The 19144-nt window shown below is 36.6% G+C and overlaps 1 protein-coding gene and 1 long non-coding RNA gene across 2 annotated transcripts; both read right to left on the reverse strand.

Moving 5' to 3' along the window:
• Positions 1-2098: 2098 nt before the first annotated feature.
• On the reverse strand, positions 2099-4331 carry LOC147006275 (uncharacterized). The gene is made up of 3 exons (XR_015046573.1): positions 4222-4331; positions 3426-3470; positions 2099-2233 (listed from the first exon to the last, which is right to left on the reverse strand). It is a non-coding gene; the product is annotated as an uncharacterized LOC147006275 (long non-coding RNA).
• A 2836-nt stretch (positions 4332-7167) lies between these two features.
• LOC147006276 (interferon-activable protein 205-A-like) lies at positions 7168-11106 on the reverse strand. Its single transcript, XM_085834934.1, has 3 exons — positions 11086-11106; positions 9290-9712; positions 7168-7419 (listed from the first exon to the last, which is right to left on the reverse strand). The coding sequence occupies exons 1-3, from the start codon at positions 11104-11106 to the stop codon at positions 7168-7170; spliced, it is 696 nt and encodes a 231-aa protein (XP_085691060.1).
• Positions 11107-19144: the final 8038 nt, after the last annotated feature.

Consider the following 19144-nt stretch of genomic DNA (forward strand, 5'->3'; position numbering starts at 1 on the left):
ACCATCAGTACCAAGACCTAAGATTATTTCCTGGATGTAAGAAGTTTTACTCTGGCATTGCTTATTGTTTCCACATCATGTAAAATTGTAAGCAGTTAACATACCTGAAAAAGTAGTTTGTTATAATTATGGATCTCCTACTTAGAATATTTGCAAATGGATTTGATATTTGTTCTTTTGTTTATATACAGAAGACAATGATAATGGTTAAACATTTTAGCCTTTCTGATTCAAATACAAACTATACAAATGAATAATGGACTCATAAAAACTAAACTTATATCTTTACCTTCTTTCTTAGAGATTTATTATTTCTATTTATGTGTACAGTGTGTGTGCCTATGAGATGATGTACAACATATATATGGAACTGCAGTCAGTGGCAAAAAGGCATCATATCCCCAGTAACTAATGAGAAGTGGTCCTGATTTCTTAGTATGAATGCTGGGAACCTCACATGCGACCATCGCACTTTCTTTTTGAAAGTGACTTACACTTTGACGTGCTCTGTTTATGACTAGTGAGTGTTTTGTTTGCTATCTTTTTGTTATTTTTTGTTTAACATTTTGTTTGACTGAGTACTGAGCAATATAGTTTCCCTACCTTGTTTTCAAGACCTATTCCCTCTTGCGCTGCTCCAATCTATCAGCAATACCTTCCTCCACGTCCTTTGCTTGAACTCCTGTATTTTATTGTTAGAATTATTTCATTTTGGCTTTTCACCCGAGATTCTATCTGCTTCTTAATTATTATTTTCATTCCTTGATATGTTTCCATATTTCATTTATTTTTGTATATTTTTCCCTTCTTCATTTTGATATTTATCCATACTCTGTTCAAATTCCTTGACAATTTCATTACTTATTTTTTTTTGAAATCATTGATTTACAGATGATATTTCTTTGGGACTAGTACTATGAGAATACTAATTTGGAGGGGTACTTATTTTGTTTCTTTGGGGTTGAGGGTTAGGTACTTGGTTTGGTTTCTTGATGTGGAAATCTATCTTGCCTTTGTTAAGTAGGTGTTTGGATCTCTTTTTTTCCATTAGGTACCTCAATTTGTTAAATTGTAGGCCCATTAAATGAGGCTAGGTTTCAGTCTTGGGCAGTTCCAGCATTTACCATTCTCCTGACTAGAGGACAGTAGAACCAGGTATTTCACACTCTTCTACTATTAGACAGTGATTAAAAGCAAACTTACTTAATTTTAATTGTTTTCCAGGCCTGATGTCACAGCAGTGAGAAAAGTAATACATGAGGAAAACCTTTGTTGGGGAGCTTCAGTACTTGTTTATCCATTTGTTTATGTATTTATGTTTGTTTTCATTTATCCATTTTCTATTTATTTTTGTGCCCCTTAATTCTAAGACTTGTTCTTTGTGCTTTCAAGACTCCTTTGATACTATTTTACCTAAAATTGGAGATGAGATTCCTTATAGTCGGTAATAGTAGATTACAGCCTAACATCTTCATTTTGGTTTTTTTTTTTTTTTTTTTTTTTTTTTTTTGAGACAGGGTTTCTCTGTATAGCCCTGGCTGTCCTGGAACTCACTTTGTAAACCAGGCTGGCCTCGAACTCAGAAATCCGCCTGCCTCTGCCTCCCAAGTGCTGGGATTAAAGGCGTGCGCCACCACCGCCCAGCATACATCTTCATTTTGTAAAGATCTTGTCTCAAAGGACTAAACTGTGTAGCGTACTGAAATGCACTCATGGAAAACCATAGAAGGAATTGCTCCCCTCAACTGCATTCTATACTAGATTTCAGTCCCTACCTACCCTACCTTTTTATGAATCTTGATTTTCTTGAAGATAACATAGCCTGTTTGTTCCTACAGGAGCTCTTTCCCTTAAATATCACACTCAAAACAAAAATTTGTATATTTCTTGACACAAATCTTTCTCAAATATGATCTTCAGCAGGTCACCAAATATTTTTAAAGTAACTCACAGATTAAAGAGATAAATTACTGGAAGTATTGCTTAATGTACAGCATTTATTTTTTTCATGTTATGAAACTTAAGCATGCAAATGATGAAAGTGTATTAAAAAATTTTATAAAGAATAAGCTAAAGCATTGTTCCCCACAATTAAGAGCTGGCTGTTGTGTGTATTATATTTCAAAGTGTATATATTTCTTTTCCGTTTTCCGTGGCACCCATGTTTCATAAGGAAATTTCCACCATTGAATTGGGGTTACATCACTGTTCTTCATTTTTCAGGCATGATGACCTTGAATAAGAAAATGATGAGGGAGGTCAGATCAGTTGCTATACAGCTGGTCACACACTTCTCTCTTGTGCACAGTATCTTGTCTCTATGAGCCACCTTTCTTTGTTTACTCTTGACTACCTTCTGTAATGGATTTCTTTCCTGGGAGTCAGCTTTCCCCTCTCTCATGAGACTATGACATGTGCTATTCATTCCTACCAGTCACCAGCAAGATAGAAGGGTGGGGGGTATCATGATACAATGGGAGAAAGGAGCTACAGTATTTAAGGTAAAATGTGTGGAAAGTCTCCCTTGGAAGAAATTCAGAAAGAGCACAAGCGGTGTGCCTAGAGCAGGTGCTGTGAGATGAGCTTTGGAGACTTGCTGAGGATTCTTGTAGCAATAGAGATCAGATAGCATTTCTATGTGACTGAAGAGGTCAGATCTTGGAATTTTTCAAGTTGAATTTTATATGAGTTTATTTTAGTGTAGTAAGCATTCTACATGGATATGTGTGTCAGCTTGACAAAGAGTGAGGATTCTAGTGCCAGTGCCATGTGGCCTGATGTGCTCTGGGTATCCTTGTGAACTCCTGTGTACTGTGAGTCTTCCTTATGATCCTCTTTGATAGATATTATTTCCATGTCGTAGGTGAGAACTCTGAATCTCTTTTAAGTCTTTAGTCATTTGAAAAACTACTGAGCCAGGATTTGAAATAACTAATGCAAATTTCCACTAAACATCTCTTTGTAAATAAATATAATTATTTTGCCATTTATCTTAGGGGATTATAGTTTGGGAGTTTCTCCATATATCCTATTTTTACTAAGACACTCTTACTACAAACTGATAAGAAAAAATTACCTGCATTAACGGGGCAAAACTGAATTTTCATGCAACCTGTTGAATTTTTACACAACTCCATCAGTCAAGTTTTGGTAGAGTATTAAATGAAACTAATTTTAGGAAGACTATTATTTCCCTGAAGCACATACCTCCATGTAACTGTACCTCATAGCTCTCAGAAACCTCTCATTTGCATTTGAGGTCAATTCAAAGCAAACAAATCTAATTGTATTACCAATCTCACAGTTGACACTGATCATGTGTCCAGATACCACGACTTTCATTGCTCCTGTATCATCTCAAATTCCAAAAACCAAAGTGTAGTCACAAAGCCTCTTCCTAGTTCTGAGTCATTGAAATTACTCACTGTAAGACAGCAGCTTCTCTGATCAAGGCCGAGAGTAGCACTAATCTGTGGATAGAAATATGAATATTTTAAAGGAAACCTGACAATACATTATATGGTTTCTCTCTAGGACCTACTGACAATACTGACCTATTGTGATAGGTATTGACAAGGTGTATAATGCTACATATGAATCTTCTCCTGTGTAGCAAGCCTCAAATCCTAACTGAAAACAGTTTCCACCCTAACCCCAAGGTCTTTGCCAATCAGAATTGCTTGGATTAGAAATTCTTCATCTGGCTAATAACAGGCATAAAGGAGGATCCTGGAACTGGAAAATAGGCAGAAAGGCAGTTTATTGATCAACTGTCTCTACAGTAATCTGTATTTTTATTTCACCTCCCTTTATTCTTTTTAATCTTTATTTTGTTCCTCTAGTTGTCCCATGTCTCTTTCTTTCTTTGGAAATTAAGATCTCATTAATTGGTTTGGATTTTGCAATGTAGTCTATTCCAGGGGTCCATCTGCTTCAACCACCACAGTTCAAGAATTATACTTGTGTTTTAGCACTTTCAAGCAGTGCATTCACAAATTAAACAAATTACACGTAGCACTTTTTAATGTTGTCCCTTTAAAATGTCATGTTTATTATTTTTACACTAGAGAAATTAAATCATATGTTATTTTTATAGAAAAACAGACCAATAAGAAGGTATGTACATGAAAATACATAAGTAGATATAAGATATGAAAATCTTTAAATGATTGAATGTCTTACTAAAGCTATTGTTTAGAAGTAATTGTTAGACGTCTCTACCTTAAAATCATTGGATTGATCCAGTGGAATTGAGCCAATTTCTTCTTGATCTGGGGGGCTTGAAAAGGCAGTGCAGGCATCCTCTTTTAACCCAGACTTGATGACCTTGAAAGAGACAATAAGAGAGTCAACAAGATCTAAGCAATTGAGATAAAACATTGTTTATATTTCTTCAATCACCTACCCTTGCCTATTCTCTTCAAAGGCTAAATATGATGTTTTTCCTTCTCAAAGCCTTTTGATCATCTCTGCTTCATCTCCTTCATCCTATTGCCTTATTTTGAGCCATCCTACCTGCCTATATGGTCCTTGAAGAGCTAGTTCTTCTCAATCAATTTGAGTTTATTTGAATAGGTTAGCTACTTGCCAGATATGATGAAGGGAATTATAGCTCAAAAGAAAAAAGGAATGATTTATCTTGTTTGAAATATAGTTTGGAATAGAAAAAATAAACAGAGCAAAACTACATGAAGCTTTGTTTTTCTATTGGGCTGGGTTATTAGGAAAAGTTCTAACTCATAGATTCTTACATTGATGGATCTTGAAAATAGAACAACCAATGGGTATGCCCATGTGTCAAAATGCAGCAGCATTTGTATTTGGATTGCTTTATCCTTCCAAAAAGGATAGGTATACCTTCCATTAAAGCCACCTCTTATATTTTAAAGTAGTTATTTCACAAAAGTCCCTTGATATGTCTGCCATAAACTTTGCTGACACTGACTTCCTTCTTCTTTTAAGTGTTCTACATCTGTGTTCCATGTAGCTTTTAATTTAACTTGACCTCTCCATTTGTTTATCTTAATTTATAGTATTCTTTACTTCTAGCTATTGCTCCATAATCTTGAGATTAATAACTGCCTTCCCTGATCTGTGTATTCGTCTTGTCTAAGAATCTGCATGCAGTGCCAGGAAGCCTAGGTGGATCTCAGTTCCACTACTCATTTTCTTTGTCAGTGACTATTCCTGAGCATTTGTAGCTACATCTATTAAATGGAAATAATTCCTATCTCTCTATTGCTGGTTAACGTCCCAGATCATAGTAAATATTTGGTGGGTGTTCTCTACTAGTATAAATGTAACATTTATCATACATTTTTTAGATATAGTCCAAGTACAAGAATTGCCAGGTATTCTTGAATTTAAAAGTACACATAAAATTATTTTCTGCTTCAGATCTATTTGTATAGGTCTCAAAGTCAAAGATTTATAGATATTGACTAAACTTCCGATAGGCAGTTGAAAAATTAACATCAACCTGAGCATTTTATCAGCCCTGTAGATCATCTTCTTCTTTCCCAGTGTTAGTATCAGCATCATTTATCCAGTTTCATAATGTTATCTCTGAACTGCTTTGGATGTTCTTTGCATGTATTTTCCTCTCACACAACCATTACCAAGCTACTATGAAACCATAGGGGTCTTTATTCTTAAACAGTAGTCACCTCCATTGATCAAAGCCCCATTTATCTTTCCTCTGCTTAGTACAATTATGAAATAGCTTCTGTGATATCTTAGTAAGTTAGCTGCCTGATTTTTAAAGTCATAGCCTTTGCAAGTTTTAGTGGTATACATCTCTGATGATTTTCAACTGCCAAAGATTTCATAAGCAGCTTATAAAGTTCCTCAAAATTTAATGTAAATATATAATACATAGCATATAATAGCTGGTAGTTGTATCTAATTAACATATCTGCCTCCAAATAAAGTTTCTCTGCAACACAATTTTTCAAGACAGCTACAAAATGATTTTAACTATTGTGTCAAGGTGTTTAAGCATTCATCCTCATAAAACCTTTTTTTTAAATATTGAATCTTTTCTTTATTTACATTTCAAATGTTATCCATGTTCCTGGTTTCCCTCAGAAAACCCCTCCCCCTCTCCCCTCCCTACTCCCCCTGCTCATCAACCCACTCACTCCAGTTTCCTGGCCCTGGCATTCCTCCACACTGGAGCATAGAGCCTTCACAGGACCAAGGGCCACTCCTCTCATTGATGACCAACTTAGGTCATCCTCTGCTACATATGCAGCTGGAGCCATGAGTCCCACCATGTGTACTCTTTGGTTGGCGGTTTAGTCCCTGAGAGCTCTGGGGTACTGGTTGGTTCATATTGTTGCTCCTCCTATGGGGTTGCAAACCCTTTCAGCTCCTTAGGTCTTTTCACTAGCTCCTTCATTGGGGACCCTATGCTCATGTATATTCTACAATGAATGATCCATTTCCTTATTTCTGACAATGCTGCATTTATCTGACCTTTTAAAACAGTCAAACAGTACTTTGGCCCCATGTTCTCAGAGGTTTTTGCCTTCTATATGTATTGGAATTAATAGTGTTGATCCATACTTTGGTATATTTTAAATCATTTCTATTTGTTTGATCTCTGTCTCTGTCTCTCTGTCTTGTCTCTCAGTTTTTATCTCTCTGTGTCCCTGTCTCTATGTGTCTCTGTCTCTCTGTCTGTCTCTCTGTCTGTCTCTCTGTCTGTCTCTCTGTCTGTCTCTCTGTCTCTGTCTCTGTCTCTGTCTCTGTCTCTCTCTCTCTCTCTTGTATCTTCACCTGGTTAAGAAAATAGAACCTTCTGCTTTCTCATAATGTGCTAGATACTGTGATAATTCATAAATATATAGGCATTACTTCTCTTAAGCTCCAGCTTTAAAGTTGGACTTTCCCCAGGATCAGCCAACTCCTAATGATTAAAGCTGGCAATTGAAAGCACATTTGACTTACTCAACATCTTTGCTCTTAATCACATGGAAATCTATTTCCATGCCATTCTAGCTTCTTCATATATCTTTTTATTTAGCATATATTAAAAGGTTTTGGATTATTTCTTCAACACCCATTTATAAAAACCTTCTCCATTAGAAATGAGTATAAGGGCATCATCTGAATTAGTTCCTCCAGGTATAGAATTGTCTACATGACATGTTGAAAACTTGATGTTCAGACTCTTAAAGCAAAAGTCAGTTTCCTCTTTGGCAAACCCATTTGCTGTCCACTTCCTACCTTGATGAAACTGTCCTCTTTACACACTAACTTCCATTTGTTCTCTTTTCTCCTCAGATAAAGGCAGAAGAGTTGGAGTTTATCTCCTTCATTACAGTTGATCTTGTGCCATTTTTTATCCCCCACAACTTGTATACTTCCTGAAGCATCTTTTATTTCGTAGATTGTTTTCTCTGGGTTCACCTTTTTCTGGGAAAGTAAAATTAATTTTCATTTTCTGAAAGTTTTCTCATCTATAGTCATTATTATTCATTCAAAGAGATCATTTATAAGAAAAAAATCATAAGAGACTATGAAACATGTTATTGACATAGGCAAACAGGTATCTATATTGAAGTCTTCCCAAGGGATTTTTATTACTATTGTCAACATCTAGTGTGTTCGGGTCCCAAGGATAGAGCAGCATTAAGGAGGACAGAGCTTATACACAGTTAAGTCAGACAACAAACAGTTTATTCAAAGTTTCAACTTCTTTCAAAGGCAAAGCAGAAGAAAGATTTTCCCATAGTTTCCAGTTTCCCACCAGATGCTGCTTTCCTAGCAATACCTTATCTTGGTTCAAAGTGACCCAAACCTCCTTGTAGCCTGAGACATCTGCCTTCAGTTCACCTCTGAGATGTGATGTCTAAATAAATTTTAAACAAAGTTACTTTTCCATGAAAGAAGAAACAAGAAGGCCATTTCCTCAGGACTGCTGCTTACTAGGCAGAACATCAGGATTCCCTCCTTGAGAAAGTATGCCTCCTCACTCAGTCTGCTAAGAGTGACAAAGATCCCAGGTTTCCTCACAGCTAGCAAGCTAGTAGCAGTCTCCTCATGCCATTTCTCTACAACTATAATGATTTACTTTCTAGACTTGGAGATTTCTTACTGGAAGTGCTAGGAGAATAAATGTTCTTCCTGTTTCCACTGCTTCTTATCCCTCAACAGCCTAGATTCTCAGTAAATTGCCTGATATCACAGAATCAGAACTTTGGACAGGCATCTTCCTATCTTCTGCTTGTAAAGGGATGAATGGATATTTGTTCCTTATATTCATTCATTCATTCATTCATTCAATGGGTTACAGGGAATCTTCAGAGCATGTTAAGATTCCAGTAATTCACTCAGATCCTCTTCCTACCTTTCTACAGTATTATATCCAAGTAAGACAATGTCCCCAATGTATACCGTATTGAACATTACTTAAGCTATTGCTCATGAACTTTCCAACTGTGTTCATATGCATAGTCTGTAAAGGGTGTTCTATCAAGCAATGGAGTTTTAAAAGAGCAGCTTTAAAAAAGGACAGACTTTTCTTTTTTTTATAAACCATGCGTTGAGCTCAAAGAGCTTGTCAATTTTTTTATCTGAATTCTAACCCTGTATTTGGTCATTGATGCATCAATGAGATGTCTATATATACTAGTAAATCTAGAAACCTAGTGAATCTAGAATAGTAGGTTAGATTATCTGTAAAATGTCCTTTCATATAATATTTCTGAGTTGGTAAATTAGTCAGAAATATTAAGTTAATTGTAAAAGATACAATAGTCAACACTAAATGATTAAACCTACTATATGCAGAGATAGTTTATTAATTCTATTGAATGGTTTTAAGTTTGAGAGGATGACATCTACTCTATTTATGATTCCAAAACAAAGTCATAATAAATATTCACCCATGTTCAGGTAATCTTTTGCAACAAAGTCTAGAGAAATAAATGAATGCATGTTCTATAGTTGCAGTAGAGCTTAAAATAGAGTGTTAGCATGGCACCAACCTGTCTCCTGCAACATTCTTGCTCATTGCGCCTGAAAGTAGGTATTTGTAACTAGTAAAATAACATATCTTGGTAAAACATTTTTAGAGGTCTCTCTCAGAGATACCTTAGGAAATAGAATGTTAAAAGATGACCCACTCTTATTACCTAATCTATATAATGATTTCAAATTTTATCCCCAGCCAAGGTTGAATGTTTTGTTGCAATATTGTCATTAAGTAGTAAATGGAAAAATTAACATACTTAATTCCTGTTGTTGGTGGAGAAAAGTTGAAAAACAAGTTTTTACACATTACCTTGTGCAACACAAACAATCCAGAAATCAGTTTTCCAACAGTTTTTTCTTGAATGGCACTGATTTGGGGAGTTTCACGTACATTTTTGGTAAGAGAGTTGGGGATTTCAATCTTTTCATCAGGAGTAACCTTGAACACAGAGGAATCTTCATCAATTATTAGGAACTCGGGTTTTTTTATATAATTGGTGATGAGGAGGAATTTATTTTTTGTGAACTTCTCTTTTAAGTCGATGTTGAAAACTTTCATATGGTAAAGGTTGTCCAGAGTAGCCCCTGTAGCATGAAACATTTTCTTTTTTCCAGGTTCTGATGATTCATATTCAAATGTGTCTGTTGCATTGAGCACCATCACAAACAGGGTATCCTTTTTGCGATGAGAACTTCTGCCAGTGCTTTGGCTTTGGGTCTCTGAGTTTTGGCTCTGGATTAAACAAATACAAGGATATAAACACTTAAGTTAAGCATCAAATACAAATTAACCTTCACAAAAGACAAATCTCAATTTCAACATAGTTCCAAACATTTTTTTATGAATTTGTAAAACTAAAGGTAAGCTAAACAGAAATTATTTAGTTGGCCAAAATGCCAACAAATTAAAGAAATGGGCTCTACCCAGTGATGCTTAAACAAACTCACTGAAAAGCAGTTATCTTTCTAACACACACACACACACACACACACACACACACACATTGAGCTTAAGCACAGCACAACCTTTTGAGGGTAATTTTATGACGTACTTAAGTAAAATTATAATTACTTCAAACATAATCTTTACTCTTATGGACAAAGAATATAAAAGTTGAAAATTAAATGCTGTTGAAATTTGAGAATAATTATCATATACCATAAAGGTGTTAAAGGTCTTTTGTTACCAATGAACTCTCTGGGGGTTATTCTGAGGGTATAAATCATAATATATTTCCACAAGAGATAACATTCTTCTATAATTAAATGATGAAAAGAATCTACTAGCTGGTTTACAGTCCCTTTTTAAAAACATACTCAAGTAGTGTCTTTGGTAGAGCCATGTCCTTAAAGATGGATAGAGAGTTTTCCTCAAAAGCAGTGATTTGTAAAACTTGAGAGATATTGATAGGATCTTATCTCTTTTCTGTTTAGTGTTCTGAGCTTACTGGATTTCAATGGAGTATTTTAATGGGGAGAAGATTGCCTAACTACAAGACAATATGCAAAGTAAGGAAAAACTATGAACTTCATAGATTTTGAATATATGAAGATAGTTTTATGTCTCCACAGACTCAAAAGGATGGGAGTAGTCTGATCTAATATACCACACACAGTCATCACATATAAGTGATTTGTGTTAAACAGGATCTAACTTTTTGATCAGTGCAACCAAATTATATTACATAAAAAATACAAAAACAATAGAGTTATTGGTGGTGACTATATATAAGTAAACAAGTAGCAATGACGAGATTCAAATGAAAGGAAATGTATTGAATATGTATAAAATAAACTAGGGGCTCTCATGAAGACTACAAAATGAGTCTTAATGCATACACTTCAAGGATATTCATAAAGGGAGAAATTGAGGTTTTGGTAGTGTATAATCAATCAACCTATAATGAATTATGTAATAAAGAAAGACAAATATGGACATAGCCCTTAAACATTTTATGAATTTTAACTTAGGAACTTGGAAAGTTCTGGGGCCCCATCTACCTCGAATCTGTGCTGCTACAATCTCTGAGTTTATATGTGCATTAGTCTTGTTTATCTGAAAGAAACTGTCTCTTTGGAGTCATACACCATCTCTGGCTCTTATACTATTTCATCCGTGTCTTCCATGTAGATCCATGATTTGGTGACAGATTTGGTAAAGACATCTTATAGATGTCGGAATGGTGGGTCCTTGTGTTAATTCCCACCTACTGCAACAGAAATTATAATGTCAATCACATAAAAGCTACAGACTAGTCAGTGTAGTGAGATACCTGGGAACCAGCAGCATGCTGAGATATCATGCATAAAACAGAGTTAGGACTCATTTCAGTATCTGTTTTAGGTTAAAGTTTTTAAAAAATATCATATCTCTGTTTAAGTAAAGTGTACTATTCATGTACAAGAAATGTATACATCAGAAATACTAATTTTTGTCTTTAATACTCTTGTATAAATTTATAAGACATAAATCTTTAAATATTCTAAATTTTATTTTAAAAGTAAAGGTAAGCTGGTATATAAACAGTTTCTTATAACTGTAATATTCATTATTTCTAGTTGCTCTTTGTATTTATGATCAACCAAGGTACCAGTCTTCTAAATGCAAAGCCTCTTAGAAATTTTCTTACAAAGCTGATGTCATCCAAAGCAAAATAAATATTAAATCAGTTACACTCTCATGATCTTATGAATGTTTCTAATTATATTGCTACCATTACTTTTGACTACAAATAAGTAGGTGTGCCTAAGGCCCTCATGTTCTAAATTCCATTCTGATATGCTACATGTAGAGTTCTGATGTCATGGTATAATACAACAAAAGGTAACAATGCAGTGAGTGTTTCAAAATATACAGCTGGTGAATGAAGGAGCACATTAAAGAAATAAATTAGTGGAAAGCTAGAGACACTCTTTCAAGATTATGTCCATTGTGATTATATTCTGAAGATCTCATAAAGGAAACATCAAATTATTATAGTTGATGAGGAATGGCTGGGAGACTTTAGTGAATTCCTTGCAGGGATCTGAGTTCACTTACAGGTCCTGGAGAGGCCTGAGGTTGCTCCTCCACAAGGTTGGACATTGCCTGGGACAGATGCCTGTTTCTGTAGATACAGACTTTTTGATTGAGTTCTGCTGTGTAAAAAAAAAAAAAAAAAAAAAAAAAAAAAAAAAAAAAAAAAGATTGTTCTCCTTTATACCTTGATAGTTAATTTCAAAGTCATGAGATTATTGACAGTTTTTCCTTTAGTTTTTTTCACAGATCTTTGCTCTCTAATATTTCGCTGAAATGACAGCATATTTTCAGATAACTTTACCATCTACATTCTGTATACCCTAACAAAGATCACAAGCATCAGTGTGCAAATATTTTTTTAAATAATTTGCTCTCATTATTTCACTCTTTGATATCGTCTTTGTGCCCTACTGCAAGTTCTTGCTAGGTTCCTCTTTCCTACTCAAGATTATCCCCACTTTTGTTTTCTAATCACATGTATTCACCCACCCCTACCCTTTCTACCCTCTCTTATGACTTCTTCCATTCAATTCATGATCTCTTTTCCATCTTCATGGCTTACTCACAACTGTGGATCTCTGTTCTCTACCCCACACACATAATACACTGCTCTGTAACTACATTAGTTCAGAAAGTAAGTGCTCTTCTGGGATGGAATGTGTGTTATAATTGTATTGGACATTTACTACAGATAGCTTTTTCAATTACAACTTCTAGTTGTGTTTGTCTTTGCATTTAACATTCTCTCTGATTTAGATAATATTTTAATAGCTGAGTAGTATCCCACTGTATATACTCAGTTATTAAAAACGAGGACATCCTGACTTTTGCAGGCAAATGGATGGAACTAGAAAATATCATCCCAAGTGAGGTAACTCAGACACAAAAGGACATGTATGTCCTCACTAATAAGTGGATATTAGACAAAAAAAAAACCATACAGAACAAACAAGATACAGTTCACAGAATTCAAAAGGTTCAACAAGCAGAAATGTTCAAGTGAGGACAACTCAGTCTCACTTGGGACAGAGAAGAAAGCAATCATAAGTGGGGAGGGAGGGACTTGGGAGGGAAAGTGGATGAGGGGAGGACCTGATCTGGTATTGGGTGAGGGAAAAGGACTGAAGCCCTAAGGGCCTGCAGAAAAAATGTAAACAGGCATCCTCAGGAAATAGGAGATTGGGGGACCTCCCAGAGTATACGAGAGATATGGGAGGTGAGAGACTCCCAGGACTCACAGGGAGGGACCTTTGATGAAATGCCCAAAGTAGGGAGAAGGAACATATAGAGTCCAGCTCCAGCAGGAAGACAGGACATCAAGTGAGGAATGGGATTGCCATCCCTCAGTCACACCTCTGACCCATAATTATCTCTGTCTGAAAGAATTACAGGGATGGAAATGGAGAGGAGCCTGTGGAAAAGAAGGTCCAGCGACAGGCCGAATGTGGTATCCAGGTCAATGGGAGGTCCCAAGACCTGACACTGTTACTGAGGCTATGGAGCACTCACAAAAAGGGATCTATCATGACTGCCCTCCGAAAGACCCAACAAGCCACTGAAAGAGTCAGATGCAGATATTTGGACCCACCCAACCAACAGACAGAAGCAGCTGATCCCTGTTGTTGAAATAGGGAAGGCTGAAAGAAGCTGAGGAGAAGGGCAATCCTATAGGAGGACCAGCAGTCTTAGTTAATCTGGACCTCCTAGATCTTTCAAACACTGGACCACCAAACAGACAGCATACACCAGCTGATATGAGGCCCCCAACACACATACAGTAGAGGACTTCCAGGTCTATGTTCATTGAGAGTGATGCACCTAACCCTCAAGAGACTGGAGGCCCTAGGGAGTTTAGAGGTCAGGTGGGGTGGGGGATGGGGGCATCCATGTGGAGACAGGGTGTGGTGGGGAGGAGGTATGGGATGTGGAACAGTCAGAGGGTGAATGGGGAGGGGAAGGAATTGGCATATGAAGTGTAAAAAATGAATTACAAATAAAATAAAATTAAAAAGGATATTATTTTTCAAATTGTCAATATAATCTGAAATCCTCTCTTCTATGTCTTTTAATCTGTTGAAAGAGCCTACATCTGAGATGTTTGACTTCCGAAGATTTTTTTTTCATTTCCAGTTTTATTTAAGTTTGGGTTTTCTTAGTGATTTCATATCTTTGTTAAATTATACTTTCCTCTTTGAATTGCTTTTATTATGTCATCCAATTCTATGTATTTTCAAGGCCTATATAAATTTTTTTTCATATCTTCAATCATACTAAAAATTGTTATTTCTTTTTTCTGGGCCTGTTCATATTGCTGTGTGCAGGAAGAATCATAGTCTTCTAGTTGTCCTTACTGGTATTTTTGTGCTGCAATCTATATACCTGGAGTTACAATATTTGAAGAATTTGTGGATTATCTCTCTAATGTATGGAAAAGTGGAATGCAAGCTGACAAAGGAGAAAGGCAATTAATACTCCTTGCCAGCTGTAAGCCTATGAGTAACAATAATGGCCATCAGAGAAAGATATCCCCAATGGGGAATAGTGGCCCTTGTATTTTAGAGGTAGCTAACAACTGTTCTATTGTACCTAAGAAACCCTCAATTGGAAGAAATTTATGCATAGTACTGAAAACCTAGACAACTAATGGCTCATGAGGTCATGCTCCTGAAAGGAAAGGAGATCGACTAATTTGATTTCCTAAACTAGTGTAATTGCCAGCTTCATTTCATTCTAAATACCCATCCTTATGCCTAGAGATAAGAGTGACTTTTATCCTTCTACTTTGGCAGCAAATGAAAATATTACATAAATCCACAACTGATAAAATTCAATAGGACAACTCACTATGTGCCCGTTCGTAATTGATACATCTATAATACAAATCCTGCACACAAGGCTCAGGAACATAAAGAAAGAAGAAAGAATGTGAAAGCCAGATGGCCAGGTTATTTCTTGCAAAAGAGTGTCTTCTATATGGCAGACAGTTGCATACATGAAAACTGGATAATATGGCTGCCTTAATAAGACATTCATAATGACAACAGTAGTACACATGACAATCTAGTTGGTGGAAATCTCAAACATCTTGTCTCCAGATGAAGAGCTCCAGGAATTAATAGTTAGTAAGAAATGTAGTATCAATCTTTAAGTGTTGAGCCAAGCCCCCTGCCAGGTTATATCAAATCCCAAGTGGTCATCCCTAATCATAGATACATACAAACAACACACATACATACACACACGCACACATTAAAATTTAAAGAAGTCATGAATTGAAGAGGGAATGAGGGGGACACAAGAGCAGTTAAGGGATAGAAATAATGGATATACAGAACTCATATATATCATCCTCAAAAAAGTATAAAGTACATTGCATTAAAGTTTTAATGTATTAATTAAATTATTTGTTTACTCCGAAATTTAAAGTCCTGATCACAGACAAAAGAAAAAGAAAATATTTTGACATTATTCAGGGACAAATGAGAGAGGACATAATGATAACTAATATATATATGTAAGAAAAACATATAAAGTGAAGTGAGATGAACAGAAGCATGAAAAATGTTATCAGCTTGTTCATGAATGACCCAGCCAGTCAAGTAACAACTACTGTCAATTTTTATTTAAGACAGTGTTAACAAAACGTAGCCTCCCCCATCCTTGAGCAGGCTGGCTCAGACCTGTTCTGCCACTGTGAAAGAGATCACCTAGGGTGGAGTCTTCCTACCTAGATAGGTCTGCCATTGCACTCTTCTCCAAGACACATCTACCTGCTACCAGGTGAGAGGCTGAACCTGTCTTCCTGAGACATTCCTGAGATTAGCTAACAGCCTGGTGACCAAGTGCTAACAGCCTGGCAGACCAAGTGCTAACAAGCTGGCTACAAAGCATCAAGAGCCTAGTGTGGTTGGGATGGACCTTCCCCCTTCATAAGTTCAGACTCTTGAGTAAACTTTGGGCCTTGATCAGTATATTGTCTTGGTCTCATTATTTTGCCCGCCATTTACTCCCATACAGCTCTAGCCTCCCACTCAGGAACCCGGTTCATGTGGCTGTGGGTGGATTCCTTAGTCTGTGGAAAAAATAAAAATAAGCTACTTTGTACAATATCTAAAGGAAATAAATGTGTGTTTGTTCAATTACTTAAGATTAAAAACTATTATTAAATAACACGAAATAACATGTTTTCATATTATAGCATATTTAGTAATGAATGTTTTGAATAGTAGTGTTGCATCATATTTTCCTAAAGCCTTTTGTCCTTCATGGCTCTATAAACAATATTATAAACTATGTTTCGTTCATATTCACAGGCACTTCCTCATGTACAAATATAGAAAACGTTCCATATGCATGTGTGATCATCTACAGGTTTTTATCTACAGCCTTTAAAATACTCTAAAAAATGAATTTCTGATTAAATCTTCCTTTTGTCTCTTCCATTTTAACATCACAAAATGTAAACAAGCAAGAACTATCAAAGCAATAAATTTTCAAAATGTTGTAACACCTCATGGTGGGTCAAACACTGATCGATTATGTGATGTAGAAGAGAGTGAAGGAGAACGTAAACTATCCACATAAAATCATTTAGACAGCACGTGTTAATGAATCTGAGAAATTATCTCCAGCACATGTTCATCACTGCACATGCTATTTGACATGGAAGTAATACTAGATAACACGGTTTTAAACCCACCATGCTATTCTCTCAATATCATTTCACAAGAGCTCATGTCTCTTCCTTTTCTTTCAGCCAGTCACTCGGCACAACCACCAGGTTTCCTATACACTCTTCAAACAGAATAATCAGGCTTCTATTTTTCTACCTGTTTAGAATTATATAGAGAATGTTTATTTTTACAATCTGCAAGAGTCAAAATTAATTTCTTTTTGCTCTGGACTCAACAATAGAGCAATACAATAAAAAGCCTATCATTTTGAGTGAAGAGTTCACTGCAGTGAGAACTACTGGAACCAGCCCTGCTCTTCTACTCTACATAGAAGAACCAACACTGATCCTGGCATTCTTGTGGCTTTCACAGAGCCACCTGTTCTCTATAGAACAGGGGCAGGACTCACCAAGCTGGAAACTTCTTCAGTGATTCCTGATCCAGTTCCTAGAGCGTGTCTGCTTTGAGAAGGAAGATAAATGAAGGTGTTATCAGATGCACAGCAAATTAAGAATTTATAAAAATGGTAAGAAAATGACACTGGTTAAATACTCTTCTCGGTATGAGCTCTTCTGAGTATCTCTGAGTGATCTCCTTGAGTTGGCAGTGACTAATCCGTAAGAACTACCCCCCTATTATTCACAGTTATTTTGTCTTATTGGCCAGGAAAACAGTCACAAGGACACTTAGCCATACTCAGTAGTTATTCTGAGAAATCATGACAGGTACAAGTTCAGACATGGACATCTTATTACCTAACAGACTTACAGGTAGATGACTAGAAGTCTACATTCCATTAAAGTTACATAACATCTCATTGAAGCAAGGCAAGTCACTCATCCCCACCTCCCTCTCATGTTACACATAGTGAGTTCCAGTGCATACAGAGTTACACAGTGAGATCCTGTCTCAAGAAAACAAAACCAAAACAAAGAAAACCAAACAAAATCCAAGAAAAAGGGAAAACCAAATAACACAAGGAAAAGGAAAAGGAGTAATCAACAAACTTTCTAGAGAAAGGATACAGTTTTATGGTCTTGAGTCTGGAAAAGATTTCTCAGATATAACAGCAAAAATAAATAAATAAACAAACAATTAAATGAGCGAATTGCTTTGAAAATGTTTAAAGGAGACTGTAACAAGCTATACAAGTTTGCATTCCCAGAGCAATGGATAACTGTTTCGCTCATTCCACACCCTCCTAGAATGAGCTGTCTCTTGTTTTACTGAAATTACTCATTTGAACAGGTACAAGGTGAAATAAGGAAATGGGGTTGATTCTCATTTCCTGATGGCTAAGGACTTTGAATATTTAAGTGCTTCTCTGCCTTTTGAAATTCCTCTTTTTAGCATTCTTTGTCAGATCTTCAGCCCACTTTTTTTCCCCATGATAGTTGGCAAAAATATTTTCCTCCTTTTCTCCTCATTAATTTGTTTATTTATTCACGACATCCTGATCGCTGCCACCCTCTGTAATTTCCTACTTTTTTTTTCTTTTATTGGATATATTCTTTCGGTCTCCCCTCCAGAAAGCCCCATTCCATTCCCTCTCACTCTGCCTCTATGAGGGTGCTCCCCCACCCACACACTCTCTCCTACCTAGCACATTTACACTGAGGCATCAAACCCCCACAGGATCAAGCACTGCTCCTCCCACTGATGTCCAACAAGGCCATCCTCTGCCACATACACTGCAAGAGCCATGAATCATTCTATGTGTACTCTTTGGTGGGTGGTCCAGTCCCCGCGAGCTTCAGGGGTCTGGACAGTTAACACTGTTGCTCCCCCCACCCATGGGGCTGTGGGCCCCCTCAGCTCCTTCATTCCATTCTCCAACTCATCCCCTGGAGACCCTGTGCTCAGTCCAATGGTTGGCTGAGAGCATCTGGGCATCTGTCTCTGTATTTGTCAGGCTCTGCTAGAGCATTTCAGAATACACCATATCAGGCTCCTGTCAGCAAGAACTTCCCAGCATCCTCAATAGTGTCTGGGTTTGGTGACTGTATGTGGGTTGGATCTCGAGGTAGGACAGTCTCTGGATGGCCTTTCCTTCAGTCTCTGCTCCACACTTTGTCGCCATATTTCCTCCTGAGTATTTTGTTCACCATTCTAAGAGGGACCAAAGCATCCACACTTTGGTCTTCCTTCTTCTTGAGCTTTATGTGGTCTGTGAATATTATCTTGTGTATTCCAAGGTTTGGGGCTAATATCCACTTATCAGTGAGTGCATGCCGTGTGTGTTCTTTTGTGCTTGTGTTACTTCACTCAGGATGATAATTTCAAGTTCCATCCATTTGTCTAAGAATTTCACAATTCATATTTTAATAGCTGAGTAGTACTCCATTGTGTAAATGAACCACATTTTCTGTATCCATTCCTCTGTTGAGGGACAACTGCGGTCTTTCCAGCCTCTGGTTATTATAAATATGACTGCCATGAACATAGTGGAGCATGTGTCCTTATTTTTTTTAAA

The sequence above is a fragment of the Mus caroli genome, unplaced genomic scaffold (genome assembly GCF_978045245.1).
Source record: "Mus caroli unplaced genomic scaffold, Mus_caroli_1 scaffold_1, whole genome shotgun sequence".
In the NCBI taxonomy this organism is placed as follows: Eukaryota; Metazoa; Chordata; class Mammalia; order Rodentia; family Muridae; genus Mus; species Mus caroli.